The 12,064-nt window shown below is 34.5% G+C and overlaps 2 protein-coding genes across 5 annotated transcripts in view; one reads left to right on the top strand and one right to left on the bottom strand.

The window, feature by feature from the left end:
* LOC108687814 overlaps positions 1–3,269 on the top strand; it is a 3,753-nt gene extending 484 nt beyond the window's left edge. The window contains exons 3-10 of the mRNA XM_018193793.1: positions 108–318; positions 405–615; positions 689–953; positions 1,127–1,285; positions 1,365–1,964; positions 2,091–2,497; positions 2,635–2,842; positions 3,040–3,269. Of these exons, the coding sequence (XP_018049282.1) occupies positions 108–318; positions 405–615; positions 689–953; positions 1,127–1,285; positions 1,365–1,964; positions 2,091–2,497; positions 2,635–2,842; positions 3,040–3,269 (2,291 nt within the window). The remainder of the gene's footprint in view (positions 1–107; positions 319–404; positions 616–688; positions 954–1,126; positions 1,286–1,364; positions 1,965–2,090; positions 2,498–2,634; positions 2,843–3,039) is intronic.
* Positions 3,270–6,945: 3,676 nt separating this feature from the next.
* LOC108687752 (protein shuttle craft-like) lies at positions 6,946–11,986 on the bottom strand. 4 transcript variants are annotated; one of them, XM_018193693.1, is made up of 10 exons: positions 11,937–11,986; positions 10,344–11,808; positions 10,078–10,251; positions 9,610–10,002; positions 9,162–9,443; positions 8,787–9,077; positions 8,241–8,704; positions 7,605–8,135; positions 7,443–7,549; positions 6,946–7,105 (listed from the first exon to the last, which is right to left on the bottom strand). In XM_018193693.1, exons 2-10 carry the CDS (start codon positions 11,593–11,595, stop codon positions 7,003–7,005), a joined length of 3,597 nt encoding a protein of 1,198 aa, XP_018049182.1. In that variant the 5' UTR covers positions 11,596–11,808; positions 11,937–11,986; the 3' UTR covers positions 6,946–7,002. The 4 variants fall into 4 exon arrangements, with proteins under 4 accessions (XP_018049182.1, XP_018049185.1, XP_018049184.1 ...); XM_018193696.1 differs by having other exon boundaries at positions 10,344–11,685; positions 11,937–11,971; XM_018193695.1 differs by having other exon boundaries at positions 10,344–11,685; positions 11,809–11,960.
* Between the last annotated feature and the right edge of the window lie 78 nt (positions 11,987–12,064).

Genomic DNA, 12,064 nt, shown 5'->3' with positions numbered 1-12,064 from the left:
ATATATATATATGTACACACACACACACACACACACACACACACACACACACACACACACACATATATATGGGTCATTTTTAATTTTATGTTTTTGTCATTAATTAGGTATAAACGCAACAACCCAAGTCACAGGTCAGAACTGTGTATCAAATTCATCAAATTCTGCGTTCCTCTTAAACAAATCGCTGGTCACTGCACCTTCATGGAGTGCGATACAACAAGACATAAGATGGGCGTTTCTATTACATGCATATAGCTTTGCATGCCTCTTCTTTGTACTAGGATTTTACACGCTCTTCTCTATTCTAAATTTAAGGTACATTGCTATGCTTGCATTGATGATATCAGTGAAAGCTTTATTTAACTACTTGTCTTTATTTAACTACTTGTTAACTCTTTCAGATCTCTCATATCAACCAGGCCATTTATGTCCACGATTAATATATTCTTATGTTTACTCGGGGCATCGAGAGCTGCTTCCTTGTTCATAGATGCGTACAATCTTAAAGAAATTCTGCCCAAAGTCATTGGCTCAATTATATGGGACATTGGATATCCATGTATTACATCTGCTTTTTGTCTGATACAATTGGCTTTCCTGCAACTGACAAAAGTATTGATCGCTTAAATTGAATAAGTTAAGTATATAATTAAACGTTGCCATATTTCATATGGGCCATTTTTAGATAAAATTTGGTCCAGAGAAGATACAGAAGGAATCCTGCCTCAGTCTCATTATAACAGCACATTTCTTCTTCATTATCGCCAGCGACATTGTTTTGTCCTCCCATAATTGCTACATGGTGAAATACATGGTTCAAGCGGCATTTCTCGTCTGGAGCATTCTTTTGTATCTCGCTTTCCTACACGCGGCTTACAAAATTGATCATTTGCTCCGGACTATGCCAAGTAGTATGTTGACACGAGACAATTCCAATGCCCATCAGAAAGGTTGGTTATCGATTTTTTATTTGTATGTCAATTTTTGTAATTTTTATTCTAAAATTCTTATCTTTCATTATATGATTATGTTTTTATGCGTCTTAAAAAGATCTCTCTTTTCATTATTCATGCATATTTTATACAGCGTTTGTTTTGGAATATCACAAAAATTTATAATTCAGGTATCATGCAACTCGCGATGTTAGCACCGTATAGCAATCTGGCGACTTCGGTTGCTGCCGCGCTGGTACCTACTTTACTTGGCCCAGCTAAAATGAAAGGTCCAGAGGAAAGTGAGCCTGTAAATGCGAATAAAAATGCAGAGGGAGCACCTCCAGAAGGTAATAGGAGGCAACAAATATTTTATCATAAATCACCCACCCGGAAATATATGTATTTTTTATTGAGATCTGTTTTCAGAATCGCGAACCACAATTACCACCAAAATATGTAAGATAGAAGGACCAGCGCAAAAGGAAGTACAGAATGTTACGATACCTATATGTACCGTACAATCACCGTCACAGGAACAAAAATCATCAGTACCGGAAGTCTATGTTAGACCACCCACTCCTACTCCGTCAACTGCTAATCTGCCAATTATAACTGTGTCCAGCCCGAGTCGTAGAAGTTCTATGACCAGTCGACGAGGTAGCGACACGTCCACAAAATCCTCGCGCAGAAATTCGGAATGTAGCGTTAGATTTATAAATGAGGAGAATACCACAGAATGCAAACGCACGACGGAGGGTAGCCCTAGACCGTTGCCAAGAATGCGAGAGGAGTTTGAAAGGAATCGCTCGCCAGAAAGTCCACGACGATACTCTGAGAATATCTCACCGACAGGCAGCACTAGGGAACTAAGACGATGCTCCGATTTTACTCATGAAAAGAATCGTGGCTCACAGTTCGCAGTTAAGCTGCGGAGGAATAGCGATTTTGGTAATAGAACGCCCAGAAGAATGTTGCCACCTGACGAACATCCTAGATTGCCCAAAGTCCTGGATGTTAGCCCCGCAGGTAAGAAAGAAATATGTAGCTCGTATAAAAGTAAATCTTTAAAAATATTCTAGTTTATATTTTCTTCGTTTAATATTATTGTTTTTTTATTTTATCCTGTTTTTATATTGTTTAACAATATTTCAGGTTCAAGACGCAATTCCGATATTGGTATATCACCCAGACCCGACTCGCGGAGAAATTCCGAGAGTTCCTATCGACGCAACTCCGAGTTTATTCACATTAAACCGTTAATTATAAATCGTCGGAGTAGTGATATCAGTATTAGAACTCTAGATAGAAGTCCCACACACTTTCAGAGTATAGTACCTATTAAAACGGAGGTGCAGGAGAAATCTGAATCAGATTCAGATCATCCTGATTGCAGCGAGAAGGCAGCGCTGATGACCGAAAAATCCAAGAGTAAAGAAGAAGAACCAAAAGTACGCAAAAAAAATTTGTCATGGAATGATAAAAATATTGAAGACGCGGAAGACATCACGCCAGAAACTAACTTACTTCCCGAAAATACGTCTAGTGAAGCAAGAGTTATGGTACGTAATACTTACTATTATCATTAGACTCATTAGAATGCAAATGCATTTAAAGTCTTGGACTTTCGAATGACATCTTTTTAAATGCCTAAAACTTATGTGTCATTTGAGAACTATATGATCTCGGCTATTTCCAGAATACAGACTTCACTCTTCATTCGATACTGAATCACATTGCGTATGTAAATCGAGCGAAATCTGATACGCCACTACATATTCCGGAAGCAGATACCGCAGTTGCCAGGAAATCTCAGATGCAAAAAGTATTAAACGTTACACGTGCTACTGCGATTTTAGGAATCCTTCTATCCGTCACGGATGCCTTTCGTATTTTTGGACCATATGGTATTTATAATAGTACAATAATAAATAACAAGTAAAAATTATAATTTTATTTTTATATTAGGTGTAATAAAAAGAAATCCATTATTTTTGCATGAATGGAAAAATAATGGATTTCTTTTTACTACACCTAATATACTATGAAATACTTGCATAAAATAATATTTATGTATAAAATAATGCTATTGATTCGTTTTTAGGACTCTTTGCTGAAACCGTACCATACGGTACAGAACCAGCACCAACGCAGTTTCCCATGCCGTGGCCGTGGCTGTTGTATCAAACGATACCCAGGATATTCGAATTTCTGATGGGCTGCGCTATGGCGAATATAACTAAGCAGCCATCAGTAAGTCCACGACATCAATATCTGAGCAATTATCCTAATTATTCCCCGCGCATAAATAGAGGTAATAATCCTTATATATGAAGCAATAGTTCATCTAAGCGTAATCATAATTCAAAAATCAAGATGCCAAATGGAAATTTTTATTAATATTTTTTATCACAGATTTTAATATTACTCTTTCAAGATAAATTTTTTTTTTGTATAACTCCGTGATTGTTTTAAAGATAGATTTTACAGACATATATAATATTGTCCCTAATATTCGCAACAATTTATGTTCGCCGTTTTCCTTAAAGTGTGCTCACTAAAAGCTCACTTTTTAATCGAAAAAAGAATTATTATAAAAAAATTGAAGACTTATTTTCATACGTAGTTTTAATATGAATTATGATGGTTTCTGTCGAAGAGACAGAACACACATGCAATGCAAAGACATTTTTGTAATCAATACATGATAAAAAAAGAAAGACAGAGTCTCTCGAAAAATTTGCTATATATGAAAATATAGCAATAGATGAGTATAACATTCTAAACATGGAATAAATGTTTAAACAAATATCTAATACAAATGCAATAGTCACGTAACATTTCTAAAAAAAAAACCACTTTTTATGCGAAGTGTTCATTCGATGCACATATTCATACACAAAAACAGATATCTATTTTTTAAATTTAGATTAGTTTCCTGATGGATTAATTTAATGACTTTTACTATGTTCTCTGAAAGATATACATATATATATTTTTTTGCTGTTGAACAAATATATCTATATATATATCATTTTTTAACTTACATATAAAATTTGAAAGAATATTTTCAAAGTAAAAAAAAAGGAAAGAGAAAAGAAAAATAGACTGTATATAAACAAAGATGTTAAATTAGTAGGTGACTTTTATTGATAATACGTGAAATAACGCGTTTTTACTGTGTGTCAACCGCACCAATGCTTAGAAGTAAAAGTATGAATCCAAACTCTCAAAGTGCCCTATTACTAAATGTTCAACAAAATTACAACAATGACTTATCTGCAAGTTGAATTTGTAACAGTGTTGTGATCCTACATGTGATATCATATTTATGTGTTTAGAATAGGAGGCCATTTTACGCTTATGTAAGCTTAAATAACACTATATTCCGTGAGATAAAAGACTGTAAAAGTGAGTTTATGATAAAAAAAAAACAGCTATATCATAGTTTTATTGCAATCATATACAATTTATCGTATTTTCAATGTCTTATATAATTAAGATAGGTATTTTATTATGTTGATGCACTGTCAATAATTTTAATTTATAATGTGATATATTTTTAATTTTTACAGATTTATAACTAAACTTATATCTTGTACATGATACGTGTGCATACCATAATATTTTATTTGTATTCGATATTAATATTAGTATTTTTGTATCTTTTTTTACTTCTTATTACAAGCTTACATATATATTCAATAATGTTGACTTTCTATTTATGTACTAATATTCTACTTATCTCTATATGAAAGCAAATATAGAACAAGTGAGAAATTTAGTAGTAATACTTACAGGAGCATAAAAGGTCTCAGCGAGTAAATATCTGTTTGAAATTTATAGTTTGACAAAAGTAGTATTCTGAAATATAACATTGATGTTTTATGTGCCAAATACTCGTGTTAACTATTTTAAATGTTTACAAGAGATATAAAGTCTTATTATCCTAACAAAAACTCTTCTACAAAACTATATATAGATATAGATAAATATTTATATACAATTGGATGTACAATAATAAACAATTATCGTTTTAATCGATAAGGACTTTGAAATTATGATATATGCATATATATAATTGATATTTTTACTGATGCAAGAGCGCAGATTCAATAATTATAAAACAGATATAAGATGTATTACTAAAATTTTCAATAGAAGCTCTCTATTGCTCAATAGAAAAGCTCTCTATTGTTCTATATATGAATTACAAATGATTTCTCAACATGACTGTTTGGTCATTAAATATATGTATGTATAATGAAGTTGTGAATTATGATAAATATTATACATATTCAATCAAGATTGATTGCCATAACTGTTATTAATGAATTATAAAAAAAATGTCTGAAAATCTTGGAAACATTCAAAACCTTTCACCTGAAAATATAAAAGCTACAGTCTATACCTCATATAGCACCTCATCTAGCACTGACTTTATTCTTAGCAATATATAACTTTGACCAAGCAAAAAATAATTTTACTTAGAATAAGAGTTTTTTTTATTCCATTGATTTTTTAGGTACTTTGTATACCTATATATTCTATCCGTGATAAGAAATTGTCTTGTAGTAATGTAGTATACACTATTATTTATATTGCTTTATCATATTAGTCTCAGAATTATCATATTGTTATGTTTAAGAGGTATCAATATAATCAATAACTATGTAAAAGATTGATTGAAAAAAGAATTATGTAGAAATAAAGATGAAGAAAAATTGAGTTATGATACACTTTTCCTGTGTATTTCGAATATACAAAGTTCTTATCTGGAGACACGATCGGCATTAAGATAAGCGCAACGTCATGATTCGATTATACTTTACCAATTGCGGTGAAAGCAGTAATGAAATCGTTTTGAAACATTAAAAAATCGATTTTTTGACGTACAGTCTTTGAATGATAAGGAAAAAACAGTATTTTTTAGCAAGAGACGTATATTAATGATTCTTCTTTTACATTTTTTTAGGCCAGCTTTATATCTATTTCAACAAAATATATTGCAAATAATTCTAAATTACAATAAAATGATACTTTCAAGCTAATAATTAATCTATCAAAATCTTTTAGAAAAACGTAATAAAAATTGTTATTACTGTATTAGATTCTTGTTTGATAAGTATTTATGAGTTTGTCGAAAACGATAGCATAATTGATACTATAATACACGTCTTGCGTTTCTACTTGCAAAATCATGATATTAACTAAAACAAGATAAAAAAATTCGAATAAATTATGCGATCGAATTACTCGAACAGTTATATAATGGAACTCTATTTATTTCGAATACTTCACTGTTGAACACACACACACACACACACACACACACACCACACACACACACACACACACACACACACACACACACACACACGGATAAAATAGGGCAATAGGAGTCAGGCGCGATAATTGTTACTCAATAAACAATGTGAATATAACTCAAAACTCTTTATTAGATAACCCATTTACATATTTCGGCTCATTTTTTTAGTCGAATCTATCTTGAGTCATTTAAAAATGAGCCGAAATATCTAAGCGGATTATCTAATAAAGAATTTTGTGTTATATTCACATTGTTTGACGCAACCATTACCTGACCATTACCGTGACTCCTATTGTCCTATTTTATCCAATTTCTTTGTGATTAGTAAGGAGTCTTTGCGAATTAACTTATGTTTTACATGTATATATATTATGTCACAGTGTTAATTTTAGTAAATGTATGTATATATATATATATACATATTATATTTATATAATATATATATCATTCTTACATTAAAAAAAATTGAGCGAAAATATTTATTGCAAACAGAAAATAAGTTTTTTTCTTGAAGCCAAATTTAATTCAAGAACAATTCAAATATCTTCAAGCTCAAACGATCCGAATAATTTAAAGTTCGATTCTAAAATTCATACTGTTCGAACAATTCAAGCACATGAAAATTTCACACATCACATTTTAAGAGCATAATTACAATTGTACCCATTTTTTTAAGCCCTATTTATGATATTATATACATTATACAACCTGTGTTGACTTTTATATTCTACTGATGGTTTAATCTCGATAGTCAAAATAATCTATTTCTTTGTCAGCAGTTTTAGGAGTTGACGATGGCAGCAATTGCTGATTCTGTTTTACAGGTAACGAAAGAACAGTCCTACAATGCATTTAATTACATATTATTCATTTATTTATTAATTCGTTAATTTATATATTAATTCAACAATTAGTAGAAAAAACGATTTTGCTAAAAAATAAAAAATTTAACTAGATACAGATTTATAAATAATTTTATTAGACTGTCAAAATTATTATATAGGACACTGAAACATAATGAGCAATTCCTGTTTTATTGACAATGTTACAAAAAGTTTTAATAACTTGCGTAGTACATAATTATTTTGATAATCTAAATCAAAATTATTTTCAAATCTGTATCTAGCTAAATTTTTAGGTATTTAAGCAAAATCGTTCTTTCCATGTAGATATCTTACTTTGTAGAATTATTTCCCTTCGAAGTATTAAGTACTGGACCTGGAACCTTTCTTTGTCCTTTCTCTCTTTGTATCATTTCTAGTAAACTGTAGCTTGGTAACCAACACTGCAATGCGATACATTACTAAGATGATACATGCTTTAATTAAACAAGTTTTTACCTTATCTTTTACGGCAGTAGCAACAACATTTCTCTTTGGCTCTTCATCATATGCTTGACTTTCGCAGCCAAAATGCTGACACGACTCGTGCACAAAATGACGCTTTTCTCTGTTCATAACTTCAAATGAGTAACTCCGGGATTTTTGTTTGGATGTCTTTGCTAACTGCACTAATTCCGTCAACTTGTCGTGAACCATTTGACAGAAATGCGGGTCTTTTTTAGCCCACTGTTTCATATAATCGCTATATCTGGGCATTAATTTGCCACTTAAGTCTGGATTAGCGATCTGCAGTCCTAATGCGAGTCTTCTGTTTCTTTCTATTGTCTTACACTCATCGTTACATTCCAAAGTCTTTAACTGATTCTGCTTTTTCGCACCTTGCCCGAACACTTCTTCTAAATCGACAGAGTGACCGAGTTGCATATCGGCCATCTTACTAGCCAATATATTGCTTGCTATCCTTTGATATTCTCGTGCATTATCTGCACAGACACGACTCATAGTCCTATGTCCACACTGGCATGTAACCTGAAATATAATATAATTTTAGAGTACAAAACTTTTTGAAATTTCATAATAATGATGGCTTTCAATCACAGATAGATGATTGCTTAAAACAAAAATTGTTTTTACCTTGACCATCTCTTTGCAAGGCATATCTGGACATTTGCCTTTGTGACACGGAGCAGCACAGATATGTCCGCAGAGTTCTCTCATTGTAGTGCAAGGTTGAATGCACTGTTGTCCAGGTTTCTCGCAGGCTCCAGCGTGGCACATTGTGATACATTTATGCCGTCCACATGTCAATGGCTTATTACACGACAGACCACACGAGATCTCTTTCACATGACACGGCACTGCCTTCCTGAGTTCATGTCTGCCGTGGCACCATCTCTGAGTCAAGACGCTGCAAGGTGGACATGTGGATTCGCTATGGCAGTTGTGCAACACCTCATGGTCACAGAGATGTTCGCGCGAACACGGTCGATTACAAGTAGGTCTTCTTGTACCGCATGGTACTGGTGGATAAATCACCTCAGCGCCGCATTCACAATACAATTCTTCAAAACTGCTCTCCAAGCAAGGCGAACATCTTCCTATAGGAGAGAAAAAAATTTCACTTTATATTATAATTTCATTTTATACCAATTTCGATCATAGATACAATTATATACTTGCCTATATGACATCTTTCTTGACACTTGTGCCGACCACAGCTTAAAGTCTTTGAACAAGGTAACGGACAGATGTGTTCGATATCAATGCAGCATAGCTGATTACAATTATGTTTACCGCAGGTTCTCTTCTTTTTGCAGCGTTTCTCGCAGCGCGCATCATCGGCTTTACTTGTTAAATCCTTGCAAGCGATCTCACGGTCCATGTTTCCGCAACGGCACTTGACATCAGTATTTAAGTCACATTCCGGACATTCCCCCAAGTGACATGGTGCCTTGCAGATGTGTGGATTACCTGCGTGAATGAACAAAAATTTGATTTAGCGCGTCTGTACGATGATAAGACACAAAGCTCAATTAAAGACACAAAAACACTTACTAGGTTGGCCGCATTTCAAGCGCTTTGAGCAGATTTTATCGCAAGTCGGCACAGGATCCATACAACTCTCTCTCTTTTCCGTTAACGGTGTTTGACCACAACAACACATTGTAACTCTTTCAGGCGTCAAAGAACAGGGCTCGCAGGATCCTGGATGACAAACTTTCTGACAATAATGTTTCTTACAGTCCAATGTTTTATTACAAATATTATCACAGGAAAATTTATCTGCGACATTGGCTCGGCAAGGTACCTCCTGAATTTTCTTACTACAAAAACATGCTAAACAAAATAAAATAAAATCATTATAATTATATTGGCTGCTATCTGCTAATTATTACAATTTGAAAAAATATTTATCTACATATTAATGTTAAAATAAATGTATATATAAATATATTTATTTTAAATTAAAAATTAGCTATCGATAAAGAAATTAGAATATTACTTTGTTGTACAATTTTGTCGCAAGGTCCGCACTCTCCCTGATGACACTTTTTCTGACAGGTGTGCTTGCCGCACGACAGATCTTTTTTGCATACTGAATCGCATATTAACCATTGTTGAACGCTACATAGAAGCATTTTCGATGTTCTCCCGCATCCGCAATACTTTGTTACCATTGCCACGCACTGTGGACAAGAGCCAGGATGGCAAAGCAGGTTGCATTTGTGCATACAATTATTCTTGGATAGATAACGACCACAAATCTCGCCACACGAATGTGCTACGTCTCTGCGATTCCACTCTGGCATCTTCATTTTTCCACAGAAGCAGAAGTAATCCTCAGGCACGAGGAAACTAACATCCCGACAAGCCGGACACTTCCAACTGTTATTTTCTAAAAGAAAATAGACAAATCAGAATGTACAATTCGACAATTCGGTGCAATGGCAAGTTTCTACTGTTTACTTACCACTCTGAGAGGACTTGGCCCATTTTTTGATGCATTTTAAATGCAATACGTGATAACAATTGCTGCAAGACCAAACATAATCGCTTTGCTTAATATGCTCATAACAAACCAGACATTCCAATGTTCCTTTGTTCAACTGCTCAGTTAATCTTTCCCTCTGGCTCGAGTCGTCATCTAATAAGAATACAAAGTAATAATTATTTCATTATAGAGTTCTTTTTTATATAATAATAATGTGATCTTTTTGATAAATTATATAAATATACCAATATCATATTTTTTCTTGTAATTTTTTCCCTGAGATGCATGCACTGTCTCATTACTTTCTGTCTTATCTCTCCAATTTGCCATTTTCTTCTCCTTATAATTTATCATCTCATTGTTTCTTCTTTGTGTATACTTTGCTGTTATTGTTTTACGGCTGGTACCAGATTCAGATTGCATATCGTTCGAATTGTATCTATGATAATTGGACGCACTAGCAAATCGCTTAACTCTACCATTTCGTGGTGCTTCTTGATTTCTCGAAAACATATTTTCTGAATCGTTATCTTCGTGCATCTCTTCTCTACTTCTATTGATTTTTGTACTCGAAAATGAGTCATCTTCTTGAACATCCTCACCAAAAGTCTTATTTTCTTGACTACTAGACATGGCTGAATTAACAGCTTCAGTTATAGTTGTACAAACTTCTCTAGCAGCATTCTGTCCAGTTGGAGGTACATTTGACTGATACTTCTTATTGTAATATTTGCTGTTCTGAAATTTATTATAGTTTCTCGCGTTGTATTGTGTTCTAGGAGTATCCCTGTAGCCAAATCTCGATGAAGTCTGCATATTCTGTGGTTTCTTCTGTCTATAATTGGCATCTCTTCTGTTGTCGTAATGTCTCTCACCTTTGTTGTCCGACGAGGCTGACTTTGGTCTGAATTCTTGCGTATTGAAACCACTCGGATTACCGTTATCATACTTCTTGAATCTGTTATCTTTTCGGAATCTACCCTGGTTGTTCGATACAAATTCATTGGCTATAGGATGCAAATTAGAGTTCTCCACTACGGTGGACTGGACGACGTCGCCCGCCGACAACGATGGCGCATGCTTGCCGGCCATCCGGTTACCCCTAAATCTTGGTCTGTAACCGCTACGGGAGAAGGATGGCGCGTTGTGCGACGTCGAGACTCCGCCGTTCGACGCTCCCGTGTTATCCGAGAACAAGGTGTCTGGCAGTACACGTTCCTGATAGGCATTGTTCTTCAAAGGCACCATATTCGACGGATACTGGCAGTCGTCTTGGTAATAAGCCGTTGTTGGTCCGCTCTGCTCGTAGACTTGCCGATCGCCCCTAGCTCTAGGATAGTAACCTCCAGTGGATACGTGAGGTATATCGCCTAGGTATGCGTTGTTCTCAACAAAGTACGACCAATTCCCCGCGGTAGCGGGAACGTCTGCTGCATTCCGGTCGTCGTACATCAAGCAATTCAGGTCTTCCGGATACGAACCGTTCCAGGTGGCCATTGCCGCAATTGCACAGTAATGCGAAACTGCACGGAACGCGGGGACAGGGGTCGCGTAAGTATACGGGTCTTTTAATCTGCCGAGAATTTCCTTGGAAAAAGAAGAGAGGGAAAAAGGATTAAGATCGGAAAATTACTGTTTCGATGAATTGCAATATGTTACGTTAGACCGCACGCGTCTAATAGGTACTGTTCAGAATGACCTTGTCCTAACCTAAAAAAATTCGGAAAGATACGCGTAAGCTGTGTTTTATTGCTTGAGACGGCCGTTTGCAATTTTTAAATTAATCACTAAAAGTCAAAAACTGCAGAGCACTGTAGAGCAAAAAGTGAAGTAGTTACGAGCGAAATTCCGGCGAACCTTCTCCCGTCTAGCAGCGATTACAGCAACCTCTAACGGAAGTCTGCGATTAACGGAATTATCAAGTAGTATAAATGTATCATCATAACCCGATCGATAAGATTTGAAA

Source organism: Atta colombica, unplaced genomic scaffold (genome assembly GCF_001594045.1).
Source record: "Atta colombica isolate Treedump-2 unplaced genomic scaffold, Acol1.0 scaffold216, whole genome shotgun sequence".
In the NCBI taxonomy this organism is placed as follows: Eukaryota; Metazoa; Arthropoda; class Insecta; order Hymenoptera; family Formicidae; genus Atta; species Atta colombica.
Note: the sequence above shows the minus strand (reverse complement) of the source record. Positions and strands in the feature narration are given on the sequence as shown.

Coding starts and splice junctions, on each gene's coding strand:
- LOC108687752 (XM_018193693.1), bottom strand. CDS start 11,595: ATGGCCACCTGGAACGGTTCGTATCCGGAAGACCTGAATTGCTTGATG. Junction 10,252..10,343: donor CAAGAAAAAATATGATATTG/GTATATTTATAT, acceptor TATTCTTATTAG/ATGACGACTCGAGCCAGAGG. Junction 8,705..8,786: donor TCAAGAAAGATGTCATATAG/GCAAGTATATAA, acceptor TCTCTCCTATAG/GAAGATGTTCGCCTTGCTTG.